A 17,768-nucleotide genomic window follows, 5' to 3' on the forward strand; every position below is an offset into this window, starting at 1 on the left:
TTGCTAAACCGGGGCGCAACGCTCTCAACACCACGAATATCTCGTCTCTCTACTACTTCCTACAAGATGTCGTCCTCCGCAGCACCGAGCCTCGCCCACCGTTCCATTGCCAACATCCGAACCGAGACGGGTTCTGGCATCAGCGGCGGCCCTGCAAGTCCACACACCCCTTCTCGCAACATCTCTTCAACATTTGGCTCCCCGTCCAGTCTACGCGCCGAGGAAGACATCATCGTCATAGAGCTGGGCTCTCGCTTCATTAAACTCGGGTTCGCCGGAGAGCCAGCACCGAAGGCCGTGCTATCCCTAGGTCCTGAACAACTACGCCGCGTAGGCGACTTCCGCACGTGGGACCCAGATCACAAGGATGATTGGCGTCGTCGTCCAACGGGCAAGACTTGGGGAGACGACCATGAGCTATGGCAATATGATGTGCGGACCGTTGACTTGGGGCTTGTTGAGGATAAAATAGACCGAGCTGTTCGGGAAGCATTGAACAAGTGACGCATCCCCGCCGCCTAGGAGTCTATTACAGCATCACTAATGTTTGTCGTCCAGGTTCCTTCTTATCGATTCACGGCCGCGAAGAACCTCTCTTGTCCTGTCCTCGTCGATACCTCTGCCATTACTGTCAACCACCCTCGATGTTCTTTTCCACCGCTTTCAGGCACCGATTGTATCTTTGATGTCATCTGCAGTCACGTCGGTTGTGGGAGCTGGCACTCGGTCAGCACTGGTCGTGGATCTTGGCTGGGCTGAGACCAGTGTGACGAGCGTCTACGAATACCGCGAGATCCGCACCACAAGAACTACCCGCGCAGGCAAGATGCTGGTCAACGAGACACACAATATGTTGCAAGATGCACTATCGACTTCATCAGCGCACTCGCAGAAGACCCGTCGGGAAAGGGAACAAGGGCGGCACTCTCTGAGTTTTGTGGAGTGCGAAGAAGTCGCCTGTCGCCTTGTCTGGTGTCGCCAAGTCAAGCGTGGCGATCTCCCAAGTATCAGGCGGCCGGAGCAACAGCAACCTGGAGGAGAGGCATTGCCTACGGTCGAGGAGCAGGACGAATCCCCGCCAACTTCTCCCATCGAAGAAGAGCGGTCTGACAGCAATGTCGAGGTTTTGATCCATTCCGTGGAACCAGCGGAGAACCTGACTTTACCATTCCAACAACTGTCCGAGCCGTGCGAAAACACCTACTTTGCGCCACACTACTCACGTAGTAGCTTCGATGATGACGAGCTCCCTATTCATCACCTTATTTACCAACACCTAGTCCAGCTTCCGATTGATGCTCGAGCAGTGTGCATGTCGCGCATTGTATTCATTGGCGGCTGTTCTAGAGTCATAGGCTTGAAGCGGAGGATATTCGACGAGCTGTCGAAACTCGTCCACGAGCGTGGTTGGGACCCCGTTCAGGGGCGTGCACCAAAGCAGTACGAGAACAATGCGTTGCTGAAGAGAGGCAGCCGACGTGCAACCGAAGGTCCTACAGAGATTGAGCCGCCCGCAAGGGAGACGGAAGAACGTAGAGTTACGGGCGAAGATGAGCCTCGAAGCGCAGCGGATGTCATTGAGGACTCCTTGAGGAAGCGAGATAGCCACCATCCTAAAATTCAAGGCACCCTTCGACCTCTGGGTTCTCTCGGGCCGTGGGGAGGAGCCAGCTTGGCATGCCAGCTCAAAGTTATGGCGATGGCTAATATTGACCGCGAGCTGTGGCTGCAACAAGGAGTCAACGGGGCTTCACGGCCGAGTGAAGTTGACGTCAAGGCTCAGCAGCGGCAGAGCATGGGACCGGGTGGACTGATGCGAGGAGCTGGAGGTCAATCGAACTGGACGTTGGGGGCATGGGGAACTTTATAGCGAGGCGGGTGCAGAGATTTGCCTACCGACATGTGAAAATGCATTGATACCCCGGAGACCTGCTGGCCTTCGAAATATGAAGAAAAGAATGTACGATCAAACTACATAATCATACTCTGTCCAACGCTCGTCTTTTCATTGGAGTGAGCGCGACTGTAGTCAGTTGTGAAGCTGAAGATGCACTTAATTGGGTGAACGGCCCAGCGAAACCCCTGCTATTATGCTTGTAAGCGGTTCATACAGTTATCACGCCGCCTTCGTATCAGATCATCGCACTCCCTCAGAATACTCATTGAGAGGGATACATTGAATTCCAACCTCTCAGTTGCCAGACTTCAAAATGGGGAGAGATCCGACAAGTCTCTTGCGCAGTTCACTAGGGGCAGCAAGGAGGCGCCTCCTACACACCTCACCACCCACGCCGCGCATCATTAGCAGAGTGAATTGTTTGGCCTCACACTCACTCCAACATCGCCGTGCCTTTGCAGACGTCAAGCGGCCCTCGACCGCGCCAAAACCCATCATCGACATCAGACATATCAGGGAGAACCCGGAACTACACGAGCAAAATTGTCTCGAGCGCAACTACGTCCAACAGAGCAAGAGCCCCGCCCGCATCAACGAAATTTTTGCGCAATGGCAGGCCCTGCAAAAGGACAGCCGCGCCGTTCGCGAGAGGTCGAACCTGTTGCGCCGCCAGATCGCCAACCCGGCGTCCACCAGCGGCGACGACAATGCCGAATTTAACGAGATCCGGAGCAAGACCCGCGACGAGCTGCTGGACGAGGCCCGCGTGCTCAAGCAGAAGCTCGCGGCCGTGGAGCAGGACGAGGCCAAGCTCGTCGAGGAGATGGAAGGGCTCGCCCTCGCCATCCCCAACCTCACCAGCGACGTCACCCCCGTCGGCGACGAGCCGCGGCTTTTGAGTTACATCAACGAGCACCCCCACGAGACGCCCAGCGCCTCAGACAAGGTGTGGCGGTCCCACGTCCACATCGGCTCGGAGCTGGGCCTCCTCGACTTCGCCGGTGCGGGCACCGTCTCGGGCTGGGGCTGGTACTACCTCCTCGACGAGGCCGCGCAGCTGGAGCAGGCCCTCGTGCAGTACGCCCTCGCCGTCGCCACGCGGCACGGCTGGCGCCAGGTCGCACCGCCCAGCGTCGTCTACAGCCACGTTGCCGCCGCCTGCGGCTTCCAGCCGCGCGACCAAAACGGCGAGCAGCAGATCTACAGCCTTGCGCAGTCCGCCGCCGACGCCGAGCGCGGCAAGCCAGAGCTCTCCCTCGCCGGCACGTCAGAGATCCCGCTGGCCGGCATGAAGGCCGAGACTACCCTCGACGCCACGGAGCTGCCCGCGAAACGCGTTGCCGTCTCCCGGTGCTACCGCGCCGAGGCCGGCGCGCGCGGCGCGAGCACAAAGGGCCTCTACCGCGTCCACGAGTTTACCAAGGTCGAAATGTTCGCCTGGACCGCGCCCGACGCCGACGAGACGGTCGACGTCTTTGAGGAGATGCTCGACATCCAGACCGAGATTCTCGGGTCCCTGGGCTTGCACTGCCGCGTCCTCGAGATGCCGACCGCCGACCTCGGCGCCTCCGCCGTACGCAAGTGCGACATTGAGGCCTTCTTCCCGTCTCGCCAGGAGCAGAACGATGGCTGGGGCGAGGTCACGTCCGCCAGCATCTGCACCGACTACCAGACGCGCAGGCTCGCCACGCGAGCAAAGATTGACGGCAAGCTCACCTTCCCCTGGACCGTCAACGGCACGGCTCTCGCCGTCCCGAGAGTGCTGGCTGCGCTCCTGGAGGCCGGATGGAACGAGCAGGAAATGTCCGTCTCCATTCCGGCTTGCCTGCAGCCGTGGATGGAAGGAAAGGAAAAGATTGTTCGGAAGACTATCTCATAGCACATGGATACTTTACACAGTCCTACCTGACTTGGACTGAGGACACGGACATCGTGTCTTTTGTAACAACACTTATATTCGCACTTCTGTACATGAGCATTGCCACGTGCATCTAGCGCGTCTCGAAAAAAACCAAAGTCGAGGAGGCATGGCAGGGTAGACCATCAAAAGCATGTTCATCATGTGGCAGAGTCGTAGGGAGGTGATAATTCTGTACTTTACTACGTCCAACACACTACCTACAATACTAAACATCAACTGGACTCATACCAGCACTACCAATTTCAGACAAAAGAGAAAGGAAACCCAATAACTCCATTTTGATACAAACTACCGTTCATCCCAGGTGACGCCGACCCAGCAGGCTCATGCGTTATTCAATACTCGTCAATATGTCCATATGAAAAAACAACTTCTCAAAGACACCAATTTCGTTGTCCTAGGCCGCGACTTCGTTGTTCAGAGTTTCTTGACTGAGGTCGGAGCCGAGGTCTGAACTAACATTAGAACTGACGTTTGAGCTCACGACACTCTCAGTCCACTCGCTTTGGAGGTCACTCTGCAAATCGCTGTGGTTGTCGTCGTAATAGTCCGAATAATCGCCGTCGCCGGTGTAGTTTTCGGTACTCTCTGTCACGACCGTTGTACCGCGGCTACCACGGCTCATACGACTGCCATGACTACTGCGACGCAACGTCTCGGTATCACTGGGATCATCGGCCCCAGCTGGTTCTTCGTGCATAACAGGCGTGGAACTAGGCATGTTCTCCTCCTCCGTCTCCTTCAAAGAAATATTCTCCTTGTCGAGATCTCCGTAGCCCTTCGAGAAGCCTCCAGCCCAACTGGACTTGCGATGACCACGAGCACCGGCAGTCCTGACGCTCTGGCTGCGCTGAACTCCACCGGTTGGCACGTTGTTCGTGATCTGGCTCAGGGATAAGATACGGCGAGCAGCGCCTGCTTGCGACGGAGGCTTCAGGTTTCGTTTCGCGGAAAGGGCCAAGTTCACAGCAGGAGACGCAGGCTTCTCGGGGACTTCATTCTCCTGACCCGGCTTCTGGTCCCGGACACGCTTACGGCTCATAGCGTCGCGCCCTTTGGTTGCCTTTGACATCAGCAGTACGCGGGAATGGTCCATAACCCCTTCTAGAATGCGGCGCTCCAAACCCTCGGCACGAGATTCCATGTCGTGAAGCTCGTCCCGACGGATATGCAGTGCAGTCTCGAGAGACGAGACATCGCCCGTCAGTCTTGTCTTTTGCCGGATGAGACTTTCTTGCTCCGTCCGAAGCCCGAGAACAGAAGCCCTGAGTCTCTCTTCCTCTTGCTTCAGATCCAGCAGACTAGCTTCGATCTGCTCCTTGAGAGCAAGCTTGCGCTCGAGATCAATGTTCACTTCCTGGAGAAACTGCTCTCTGTCGTCTTCCTCCTCTTTGATCTTCTTGGTCTGGCTTGCAAGGAAGAGCGAGATGTCCGTGGCTGTTTGGATTACTTGCTGATGGACCTTTTCAAGAGTGTCGAGCTGACCAAACGCCTTCTCAGCAGCATGACTATGATCAACGAGCTCGTCCAGCTTGACGTGAACGGCGGCATCGTCGTACTTGTCAGTGGGGATCAATGCCTGCTGCTCGGCAAGCTTGTCCAGCTTGTCTTGCAGGGCTGCGTCGTCGTACTTCTCAGTCGGAATCAGCAGCTGCTGTTCAGCCAGAACTCCGAGCTGTTCCCGAATTATTGTGTCATCGTACTTCTCGGTTGGGATCAACAATTGCTGTTCAGCAAGCTTGTCCAGCTTCTCGTGCACTGGCGTATCGTCGTACTTCTCCGTAGGGATCAATGACTGTCCACAGGCAAGCATGTCGAGCTTCTCTTGAACTGCCGCATCGTCGTACTTCTCGGTCGGAAGCAGAGACTGGTACTCAGCGATCCTGTCCAGCTTTTCCTGGACCACTGTGTCGTCGTACTTCTCGGTCGGGATCAACAGCTGCTGTTCAGAGAGCTTGTCAAGCTTCTCATGCACCGGCGCGTCATCGTACTTCTCAACAGGCACCTGAGAGTGCTCCACAAGCATGTCGAGTTTCTCGTGAACGGGCGCGTCGTCATACTTCTCCACAGGTATCTGAGAGTGCTCCACGAGTTTGTCAAGTTTCTCATGGACCGGCGCGTCGTCGTACTTCTCGGTCGGGATCAACAGCTGCTGTTCAACGAGCTTGTCAAGTTTCTCGTGGACCGGCGCATCATCGTACTTTTCGACTGGTACTTGAGAGTGCTCTACAAGCTTGTCGAGCTTCTCATGAACGGGCGTGTCGTCGTATTTCTCTGCCGGAGTGGAAACATGCTCCACGATCTTGTCAAGCTTCTCGTGTACTGGCGCGTCATCGTACTTCTCAGCAGGAACAGAAGCATGTTCAACGAGCTTGTCAAGCTTTTCATGAACACCTGCATCATCGTACTTTTCGACTGGAACCTCGGAATGCTCGATCAATTTGGTAAGCTTCTCCAGAACGACAGTGTCGTCATACTTGTCTGGGATTGGTGGCAGAGCGAGCTCGACTGGCTTGGCATCCTCAATTGTCTTCTGAATATCATTCGTTGACGTCTTGGCGTAATCGTAATGTTGGCCAACGATAAGCAAGACATCTTTGATCGATTCCAAGATCTGAGGTTGAGATTCAACAAGCTGTCCCTGAATGATTTCGACGGCGTCGACAGCTTGCTTCAGGTGATCCCGAGTTTGCTGGTGATCGGCCTTCCCATCTGTGTGGTTCTCCTCAGACTTGGTCATGAGATCCTCAACTCTGGTAAATACGGTCTTGGACGCCTCCTCCATCTTCTCCATCGAGTCGGTAACAGCAGCACCAAGTGTGTCCACGAGAGACTTGAGCTCTTCCGCAACAGCCTTGGTACCCAGGACTGCCTCTTCGGTGCTGGCATCTCTTGCCTCCCCAGCTTTGGCGCGGTCGTCAAGGGCAACGTGAAACTCGTCGTACTTGGTCATCAACTCCGTGACCTTCTCCTCAATCTTGGCGCTCAAGGCATCAGTAGTCTGCTGGAACTTCTCGTCTGACTCCAGCTTAGCACCGACTACGGCGGCCTTGGACTCCTCGAACTCTAGCTTCATCGTATCGGAGAGGTCCTTCAGGTCTTGGTTGACGGAAGCGTTGTTCTCCACTGCTGTCGACACACCCTCGAGCAACTTTGAGAGGCTCTCGACTCCAGTGGCACCCTCTTCGAGTTTACCCTTGACCAAACCCTGGAACTCCTCGAGGAAGGTCTTGACTTCAGTCACACGTTCGCTAACGCCAACGATCTCGGCTTGGCGCTCCTCGCTTCCCTTGTCGTGCGACTCGACCAGGGAGTCAAGTCGTGTCTTGAGCTCTTCGAGTGGAGCCTTGAGCTCCTCGATGGGGGTCTTGATCTCCGTCTTGAGCTCCGTCTTCAACTCATCCAATGGGGCTTTCATACCCTCTTGCAGTCCTTCCTTGAGCCCCTCCAGGACCACCAACGCCTCGAGGGGGCCTTTGAGCTCCTCCAAGGTTGTCTCTGTCTTTTTCAGGTCCTCCTTGGTGACGAGGGTGGCGATCTCAGTCTTGAGCAGTTGATCGAACACGTCCTTGATATCGTGACAAGCAGCTTCCACAGCCTCGACATCAGTCTTGGTGACTCGCTCGGGATCCTCCAATTGCTTGGCAGCGCTCTCTTTCATTTCTTCAAAGCCTGCAGCAACCTGTGTTACCAATGCTTCAACGGATGTCACGTCATCCTTCTTCGGGAGAGTATCCAGCTGCGTAGTGATGAGATTGATGGCTTCCCTGGTTTCCAGTATGGTGTTCTCCAAGCTGTCTAGATGTTCCTTTCGCACGGCTTGCTCGTTGTCAATGAGGTCGTCCAGCCGACCCTTAGTATTACGAAGGATGGTTTCAATCGCTTGGACGTCCTCCTTTGTTGAAGCATCGGTGCTGACAGGGCTTTCCTTGGACTTGACCCATTCCTGGATGGGCAGAATCGCCTCTTCCAGACGGGTTATATCCTCCTTGGTGACTGAGCTCTGGGCGTTAAGCAGGACTTCTTCGATTCGGGAAGTCTCGTCCTTGGAGACCGACTCTTGTACGAGTCGAAGCATGTCCTCGAGACGGAGCATGTCGTCCTTGGATGCAGATTCCTGGAGAGAACGAAGCATATCCTCCATACGAGTGAGATCATCTTTGGCGACAGGATCGGCGTTCGCGGGTTCCATGGCCTCGATCTTGATCCGGAGCTGAGTGATGAGAACCTCAAGGTTTTTGATGTCATCCTGCTTGAGGGCATCGGCTGGGACTGGCACAACAGCGCCGTCATGCATGGTCGTCAATGCTTTGTCGTTCTGGCCTTGCAGTTCTCGGAGACCATCGATTTCTGAGCGGACATTGTCCAGCCCGGCTTTCAATGCGTCGAGGACTTCATCATTGGCTGTGAGATCCGCTGGCCGGTTCGCGACCTTGTCAATGCTGATGCGCAGATCGGCCAAGCCATCGTGGAGAGCATCTAGAATGTCCGTGACGCCGGCGAAGGGTCGGCGCAACTCGCCACGCACACTGTCGATTCCATCTCTCACGGCTTCGATGATCTCCTTCTGGTTGACTTGTGGAGTGACCGGCACCATGGAGGAGTTGACGGTGTCGCGTAGTGACTCCATGTGTGACTCGATTGTCGACCTGGAATCGCTCGAAACGCGGTCGACCAGCATAGCCATCTCATCTCTGAAGGTATCTAATGTGTCGACAAGAGTTTGGGTGATTTCTTCCTGCCCGGCGGTGCTGCCACTGAGATGACTGACATATGCTTCCATGTCGGCACGAAGCTTCTCCAGACCGTCCTTAGTAGCGTCTAAAATCTGCTCAGTGTCACGTCCATTGGCGGCGGCGTTCACTTTCGCATCCTCTGTCACTGCTCGGAACTCTCCGCGCATGTACTCAAGAATATCTTGCAAACGAGTGACGACTTCTTCGTTGTTGCTCTGGTGCGGTACGAGAGCTCCGGCGGTAGGCAGATCGTAGCCGCTGAGGCCTTCCTTGACCGCATGAAGCATGTCCTCTCGGGTGAGTTCTTGTGTGAACGCCGAGGGGGCAACAGGGAACTCGAACTCCTCTAAGCACTCGCGAACGGCTTCCAGAATCTCGTCTCGTGAGAGGCTTGTTGGTGTCTCGACGCGTGGAGGCGAAAAATGCTTGAGACCCTCGACAACTGCTTGGAACACCTCTTCTCGCGAAGCTCCCACAGGCTCCTGGTCCCTGTCGACATAGTCCTGCAATCCCTCTTTGAGGTACTCGAGGATCTCTTCGCGTCCAAGACCAGGATCTTGGTTCTCAGTCTCGGGCTTGTAGTTTTCCCAGGCGTCCCTGACAGCCTCGATGACATCCTCCCGATTCAGATCAGGCTCTTTCTCCTGCGATGCTTGGGAGTCTCGAAGCGCTGCTCTCATGGCATTATATATTTCTTGATAGTCGATTGCTGGTGCTCTTGAGGCCACAGAGTTGGCGGACTGGCGTCGATGCTCACGGAGAAGCTCGTCCATGTTCTCTCTCATCTGCTCGATTCCCTCGTGGACGATCTTCGAAACTTCATCATTATCAGTCGAGGGTTCTTCAGACTTTGATTGTGCCTGAGCTTCGTCCAGTCTCCTTCCAATCTCCCGTCCCATACCCAGCACTTCGCCACGTAGCTCCCGGACAAGAGCCTTGACTTCTGCGGTGAGACCGCCCCCTTGTGCTACGCTGTCCTTAACGGTACGGATGATCTTGAGCACTTCCTCACTGACGATCTCAGAAGCATTGCCAGATGCCGCAGATCTCGAGGCGGGCTCATTATGCAAGGCCCTCTCCGATCGATGGGTCAGCTGACTTGCATATCCAGGGTCGTAATCAAAGTCCATAGTGCTGTTGTCGTCGTCAAACACAGCTGCACGAGGCATATTCCTGGTGCTCTCTCCATGACCGCCGCCGCTTCGCGAGATCATGGCATCAGCTGGCTTAGTCTTGACGAGCTGGATCAGCTCCTCAACCTTCGAAGCGGGCGCCACTCCAGCAAGCTTCTCGGCAACGTCGGTCAGGCGAGCAAGAAGCAGGTCATGTCCCTCCTTCGTACCCATGTCTCTGATAATCTTGTCCAGTATCGCAATGGTAGTCGGAGACTCCGAGTTGGAGTTGGAGTTGGTGTTGGAGTTGCAGAGCGATGGTGTGCTCAAGGCATCTCGATCGATAGATGCCGCAAAGCTGTTCGGTGAAGGGATTCTAGGTAGAGAAAAGGGGCGTCCAGCTTTGCTTGGTGGAGGGGAGGTGTGGTGGGGCTTGGTATCGAGGAACAAGCTGTTGACGAAGGGGTCGCGGGAGCTTGGCCTGCTGCTTGCAGCAGCATCCTGGGCATTATTGATAAGTTCTCGCAAGCTCTTACGGATATCCTCGTCCCGAGCTTTTGTCGCTTCCTTCAAACTCAGCAAGTCGGTGGCATTGTCACGGCTTCTTCGGCTCAACTGGGCCATGTCTTTTTGGAGAGCTGTCGCGATGCTAGTGAGACTTAGAATCTGCCCCGAAAGAGCTTCGACCTGTTGAGGAGCCTTGACGAGTGCAGTAGAGCCATTTGCGACATTCTCCTTGTCCTGCTGACCTTGAAGCGGCATATTCTGTATTGCAAGCATGGTAGCAGATTGCGGAGGTGTGTTTTCGCCCAAGATGCTTTGTTGTTGTCTTTTTATCGTCGGACGTACGACCGGCGTCTGACTTTGAACTGATGAAGGCGTGGTGGCCTCTCTCTCCGTCGATCTCAGATCTGCAAAGCTATCTCTCCTGCTATCGGCGAAACTGTCTCTTCTTGTGTCGGCGAAGCTGTCCCTTCTGTTGGCCGCCGGCGTAGAAGGGCGTGTCCGCTCAGGGGATTTTGTCGGCGAAGGGGGGTTGGATTGCTGGCCACTCTCCAAGAGCAGGCTGAGGTCTCTGACGTTTCCTGGTTGTAGGGATTGCATGCGTTTGTGGTGCGATCCTTTGATAAGAGAACGTTCGGGGGATGTTTCGGTGTTCCTTTTGGTCAAGGGCGCCGGAAGCATGGCGCTCTCACGAGCTCTTTCGTTTAGAGCAGCGTGAGCAGACTGAATAGCAACGGAGGTTCCTTTCCTAGAGGTTGTAACTGGCGATTGCGGGTTCATGGGCAAGGGCGGTGGTGCCCTGTCGGGATCTGAGCTGTCCCACCTGGTCTTCATCAGTCTACGCCAGATAGCAGACATGGCAAGCGCATCATGAATGTTGTGTATGGGGAATGGGTGTTGATGGAAGAAGTTTCGTGTTTTGGCGACTTACATGGGGACCAGAGCTCTGCCTTGATCAGAAGACATTGATTGTCTGTGTCTCAGAGGACGATCAGCGTCCCTGGAGGCTTCGCGCTCCACGGGCGCCATTGTTCTCGAACGGGGCGACGAGGTGACTAGAATGTGATGGAGGTCGGGTGGGTGATGTTGGTGGTGAGGCTAAGAGGCCTTGGAATGCGGGCGCGAGGGAAAATGTAAGTCAATGCAATGCGACACAGTCCCCCCCAGGCAGTTTGGTGTTGATGATGGGATATTCAGGTAGTGTTAGTCGTTGCTTGAGCGCCGCGCTGCACCAGGAAGAATGGCATAAAGCGTCAATTGCTAGGAGCAGATGTGAAGAAGCTCTGCAGGAAGCGATGATGGCGAATGTGCACAGCAAAACCTAAGCAAAACGAGGTAATGTCAAGTCAAGGTCATCCGGGACTCTGTGATCCAGGGCAAAGCTCGAGTCGGTGACAGCGGTAATATGGGTGGGAGCAGTCTTAAGAGCCGGGTGGGGGGGTTCAATGTTTGTTACCCGGGGGAGTTGGATGGTGGATGGAGCCGGGGATGAGTGTGGATGTGACGACGACGACAACGAACAGGTGCGGTGAGATGTTGTTCGGGGCTGCTCACGTTGACGGGCCCCCCTGCCAATCGAGGTTGACGGCATTTATTTTGCTAGGCGTTGCGGAGCAACCATCCCCAACTAGCAGTGCCGTCTGCGCTGTTGCTCAATGTTTGGCTGCGTTGATCGGGCACCCACTCGCGGCTGCATCCAAGCGGGGGCCGCTAGTGAAGCGCCCGTACCCAACCTTCGTGCCATCCAATGCCTATTCGCCAGGGGTGCTTTGGACGACACTGACGGGAAGAGTGCGATAAGATAAGAGAGGAAACTCGTCGTTTCCTCACATCTTCCTGTTCCTGCACTTCCAATACGGTTCTACCGCTCCTCCTAAGTAAGGTCAGGTACCTGACGCTCATTGCTATCAGAATATCAGTTCAGTGAACTGGGGGCAAGAATGTCCCGCAAGGTATCGGTGGCAAGAGCGTTTGCAAGGCACGGGGCTTATATCTTCCACTGAAAATTGTTTGTCAATTGCATGGCCCGACCACAGCTCCTAGATTAAGGTATCAACATATCTGGAAAAGAAAACCGACGCTCTCTTTTTCTGGCCACGCAAATGTATATTTATATTGGCATCTACATATGATATCCTGATCTCGCCAACGTCATTCGATGGCTTCGGTTTCGGGTTGGCGACGCCTCGGTCAAAACAGAGCACCCTCCACATGGTAGGTATCTCGGTTTGACTGACACTGACTGACAGCGTGACCGACGTCAAGGCGTTGCCAGTCTTGGAGTACAATGTCCCAAAATATCCAGTTACTGGACGAGAACGAATAACAATCCCCGATTCAGGTTCTCACCGAATTTACGGAGTCGAGGAGGAGGGACTAGTAGAAAATCGCCATACCCAACTCACCTATAGTAAAGACAAAAACTAAATTACTCTTGGTTTCTACATCTCAATTCTTGCGGGAGTAATGATACCTAGGAAAAACACCAGCAAGCTCACTTACCAGAGTTACTGCTTTGGCACACGCCGAACTAGGTATACCTTCCATTCCCTCTGCCGCGTGAAGGGCCAAGATGCAGTAGTAGTAGCAGCTCGAGCGAGGAAGACCCCCAAAACCAGACACCGGAAAAGGTCGAGAGGCAACCCAATCGTGATTGGCCGTAGACCTGCATCCATCTCCTTCCTTCCAAGATACTCATGAGGTCTAGACGCTAAGCAATGCAATTCTATTTCAAGAACCACAACTAAACATGACATCTCGCGTGATTGGACAGGAAAGAAGGCAATGATCGACGCGAGGGATCCGACAACTCTAATTCTTTGCTTCTCAGTTGCTACATTGGCGGGGTGGAACGTACACTGCAAGAGCCATGCCCTGATTACCAAGAGAAGACATATAGAACTGAGTATAGGTCACGCCGTTGCTGTTGGAGTTTACATTTCATAAAGGGTACCGCGCATCACAGCGGTGATTTTCAATTATTACACGCGTACAAGCCGCGGTGCCACGGTCTACAGCCCTCACATCGCAAAGATAATTGGCAGGGTTTGTACGAATTGGACGCGGGTTGTGTGGTCGTCCGTCGTTGGATGCACACTGCGAGATGCACTGCCACACCCATAAATCACATGAAGAGAGAGTGGCGCAAAATGTTGCGTCAGCGTCAAGCGCCACGACTGCGTACTGGACGCCCGAGGGAGCGTGGGATGGTTGCAATAGAATGAGTTTCGCCAGGTTCTAGAACGACTTCTTCAGCACGACCAGGATGTTCAGACGTAGATCCTTCAGTTCCGCAACCGCAATGACGAGAAACAAGACGGTCGAAGCTGGTCCAACTTTGCCAACCTTCCCGCTGTTTAATTGATGAGGTACTGTGGTGCGGATACTCAAAACATCTATGCACTGTTGAGAGGGGGGCAGTGTGGTATGCTCCGTATCCGAACAAACTTCACATTGCTCCATTCATTAGTAGGGAGACCCTCGCTCTTGAGAGGCGGAAGCCAAGAGAGTATGGGACCCCGATGGGCAGTTTGCTCCATTCAATGACCGTCCATTTCAGCCCTTTATGCCCCCGACCGCCTTGGATCAATGCGGCCATCTCGACCAGCGATTGGGACAGATTCTCCCCACCCACAAGAACTTGCAACCCGAGGAGCGGATGCTGAGTTGGTCAAAGATGGCTTGCTCGGTGGCGAAGAACAAGTAGCCACAACCAAGGTATGTACGATTTGACAGATGCAGCTGTGGGGGGGGGGGGGGGGGTTTGGGGGGGAGGGGAGGAAGAAAGGCGGGGGGGGGGTGGGGGGGTGGGGGGGGGGGGGGGGGGCGGGGGAAAAAGAAAAAACAAACAAGAGAGGGGTGTGGAGGGTGGGGGGGGGGGGGGGGGGGGGGGGGGGGGGGGGATTTGCGGTGAACTGACGAAAGAAAGCGGTCGTGGCGCTGTACGGAGTATTGTGTTGGTTGCTGTCGAGGCTACGGGGGAACCCCTGTTCCAACCTGTCGCCAGCCGAAAACTCGATCTGAGGCTAAGCCATCGTGGGCCGTATTCAGGTGGGAGTATTCATACCGACAGACTGATAGGCGGTACATAGACAGGTAGGTAAGACACGCCGATCAGCGGTATCTGGTTTCTCGCATACATTTGAATGTAAAGTGGCTATCTGCAAGCCTTGCGATAGCTCAAACTTGAGCGGATGAAGACCTGAAAAAAGGGCTGGCCGAGAAGTGCAAACTTGAGAGGCTGGGAGCCACCAAAGATGGAGGCTAGCGCCTTCCTGTCTCGGCTTGGTTCCGTTCGAGCCGGCCGCGGTGTGTGCGGGTGGGCTACTCCCCCGGCAAGACGTGCGGGGACATCTAGTACGGATACCGACGAGTCGACGAGTCGGCAACCGGTGTAAGGTATCTTTGGTCCTAGTTCTTCTTGGAGTTCGGGTTGAGGTGACAAGACCTTAGAAGGGTTCGCGACGCTTGTTCAGACTCCCTGCAGTCGCGGGGGCCCTATCATTACTCAAGCGCCCAACAGAAACGGTTCAGGATGCTTCTCAATGGGCAGCGGCCGTTGGCTAGTAGACGTTGAAGGCGTGCGGCAGAGTCCAGACACGTGTGGAGGCCAAGTACTTGAGGTACCTCATGTTTTGGATCGGGTTGGCAACGGGTGGCCGGATGGCAGCGTTTGCGAGACGGCAGTTGTCACTGAAGGCCGCAAAGCCAGACGTTTGCATGGCTTTTCCCAGAACCGGCGATCAAGTTTCATCTGCTGAGGAGATTTCCTACTGCCCCAGCCTCTTCGTGCGAATCCCCTGATGCAATGTGGAAGATTTGGATCGGGTCGGGAACAAGCGAAATTGGAGCCACACGTATTGGACAGAGCAGCTCACTATGTCAAGCTTGATATTTGCGGGCGGTGGTACGAATAACCAGGTTGCAGAGACATGTTGGCAATGACTCTGGTCACTGATGAGAATTCGTAGACCATGCGTAACTACTACGCAGTACGTGGTTCTGAGTCTGTGCTAGGGCGGACGCGGGTCTCGTAAGCATTGAGTGAGTGGTGGCGCATCTTTGATTGATGAGACGGCGTACGATAAACGATGCGCTTGGTGTGGACTGATGCACGGTGTCTCTGTATGGGTACTTTACACCTTGCAATGCCATGCGATGACCTCCAGGTTGGCGTCGATGTTGCAAAGGAATGTAGAGCACAGGCTTCAGGGTGCCTCATGCGTGGAACAGACGTCAATTCCAGCGTCACCCGTGTCTATTCGATCATGCTCTCCACCTCCCTCGACTCCTCAAGTCGAGTACCCTCTGTCTAGGTTGGTTTGGTGACTCGGGCTAGACGCTGGCTTCTGGCGGGAGCATACTAGAATGTCTCGGCCGGTGAGGTATAGTGCAATACCTTTTCATTGGAGTACGGTCGATTCTTGCTGTGCGTTTGTAGATGCGAAACAGAGCACGTGTTCGGTGAGGAGTACGGAGTAGTTGAAGTAGGCATATGGAGTACTGAAAGGAAGAGGCAGAGATGACCAGAACCAACGCCGTGACGCTTCAACGAGGCTGGATCATGAGTGGAGCGCAGGGAGTTGGGTGTAGGGATTCAAAGTGAAGGGCCAGGTGAGTGACGATCACGGAGTTCGCGACGGCCGTGAATGGTGGAGCACAGGCATGGCGAGGGAGTGGGCCACGGCCGAGGGAGGAATTGCTCAAAAGGTTGCATATTGGTACGGAGTATAGAATCTGTGAAAGTCAACCGTGGAGGGTGAAAAATGAAGGATACGTGGCGGCGAGAGTTGTAAGGGAGGTGTGAGGTTGCAGAGGGCGGCTTCCCAGCTCATCGTGCATGAAAGCCGCCAATTTGCCGACTTTATTACCAAGGCGGCGCAAGAGTCCAAGACCCAGCCAGTTCTTTCCATTTGGTTTGGGCTACCTTACCTACTCTACCTAGGTATTACGTACCGTACTGCGAATCGGTACGTATTCGAAGAGATAGGTACTCGGCGATTCGGCCCCGAGATGTCGCAACGTACGATTCCGCTTGCTTTTGTCTGGTGCTGTTCAGCCGTGTCTCCCTTCTCCGTCTTCCTCTCCCACAGGCGTTGGATGAACGCTGCTTGGTGAAGACCTACGCATTATGTTCTGCTCGCACCAGCACTGGCATGATGGCATCTAACCGAAACAGGCCAGGCGCAAAAGAATGACAACTTTGCGTGTAATCTACGGATGCCACACTAATACTACTAAGGGCCGTCCGGGAGCTCGCGAGGTCGTGGTGGTTGCCAAATCTCATGTGCGACATCAGACGAGCTGGAGCATCCTCTCCATGACTTTGCAAATGGAAACCCGCCCTGTTCGCGCCTGGCTTTGACACATGTGCTCACAGATGCTTGTCGCGATTTCATCTGCCCAGGGCTGCCTCATTCCCTTCCTTGTCTCAACTCCTACACGGTAAGTACCATAGGTGAGTAAAGGTGTACAGATGCGGCAAGAGGCTGGTGAATAAGAGCATTGGCTGCGCGACCGTGATACAGAGAGAAATCGCAAAAAAAAGAAAGAAGGAAAGAAAAGAAGGAAAGCAGGGTGGGAGCACACCAGACTGGGGGTCGCCAAATTACACTTCCAAGGACCCGCCAGTTGTTCGCGAGCTGCCTGGAAATCTTTCATCCCAAGTGGCCGCATCGTCCAATCATGGCGCGTGCGACTGCACTTCGGAAGCGCCAGATGGTTTAGCGTTACCGGCCAAGGGGGTGGGGAGGTACACTATAATTCATCGCAGCAAAACTGGAAAATCAAACCTGCCTTTTCCTACGAAATACTCCGTACGTCAACTCTTTTGACGCTTGAGGTTCCGTGTGCCTCAAACCCTCTCCATCCCAGGTGGGCCAGTGGCTCAGTTTTCTTTGATGCGCCCAGCCCTGTCGCTTCAAGTTCAGGTGTCCAGTACGAGTAGGGAAAGCTACCTACCTTATCCCATGAGATTGCCGTCAGTCATGGAAGGTGACATGGAAGCAATGGAAAGTACTTGTTTGCTTCACACATTGTAAGGTGAGAGCAAGAGAGGGAAGAAAACGCTCGGGAGGCTCTTCCCCCAAGCTAATTGACCTAAGATAGCTGCTCTCGAAGCGTCCAAGGCGATGGACGACACCAGGAACCTGGAAGCAATCCCATAATACGGATACTTGAAAGATACTTCCTCAAGGTAGGTACCTTGCCTCAGTCCAGTGCCTCGCTAAGAAGGTGAGAGGCACGAGAGGCTGGCTACCTATCTCTCCCACCTTAGGCATGAATATCCAGGTACCGGCCTGTATCTTGTTCCTGCCTTAGCACCCCTCCTCCCTGCTTTCCTGCCAACCTGCCAAGGTACCTACCGCCCACCTCCAATACTAAATTTTGTACTCCGTACCCGGGCAGTTGCCAATCCTCTCCCCTAGCCCCCCTCGTCAATCACCCTTCGGCGCTATTACTCGAAGGGCACCGCACGAAACCTCTCTAGGACTAAACGCCTCCACTCCTTACTCACTTGGCTTATATTGTCCCACCGCCCTCTGCGCGCCGCCTCTCGACGTCCCTCACGCCTTTCCCGTCACTTTGCGCCTGCGAAA

At 54.6% G+C, this 17,768-nt stretch overlaps 2 protein-coding genes across 2 annotated transcripts; one reads left to right on the forward strand and one right to left on the reverse strand.

The window, feature by feature from the left end:
- Positions 1–66: 66 nt before the first annotated feature.
- On the forward strand, positions 67–3,776 carry CTAM01_07954 (uncharacterized protein; the record flags this gene model as incomplete). The annotated part of the gene is made up of 3 exons (XM_060523975.1): positions 67–500; positions 559–1,829; positions 2,359–3,776. The coding sequence occupies 3 exons, from the start codon at positions 67–69 to the stop codon at positions 3,774–3,776; spliced, it is 3,123 nt and encodes a 1,040-aa protein (XP_060381430.1).
- Positions 3,777–4,215: 439 nt separating this feature from the next.
- CTAM01_07955 (chromosome segregation ATPase) lies at positions 4,216–11,199 on the reverse strand (the record flags this gene model as incomplete). The annotated part of the gene is made up of 2 exons (XM_060523976.1): positions 4,216–10,993; positions 11,102–11,199. The coding sequence occupies 2 exons, from the start codon at positions 11,197–11,199 to the stop codon at positions 4,216–4,218; spliced, it is 6,876 nt and encodes a 2,291-aa protein (XP_060381431.1).
- Positions 11,200–17,768: the final 6,569 nt, after the last annotated feature.

Source organism: Colletotrichum tamarilloi (assembly GCF_030869305.1).
Source record: "Colletotrichum tamarilloi strain Tom-12 chromosome Unknown Scaffold_26.1, whole genome shotgun sequence".
Lineage (NCBI taxonomy): Eukaryota > Fungi > Ascomycota > Sordariomycetes > Glomerellales > Glomerellaceae > Colletotrichum > Colletotrichum tamarilloi.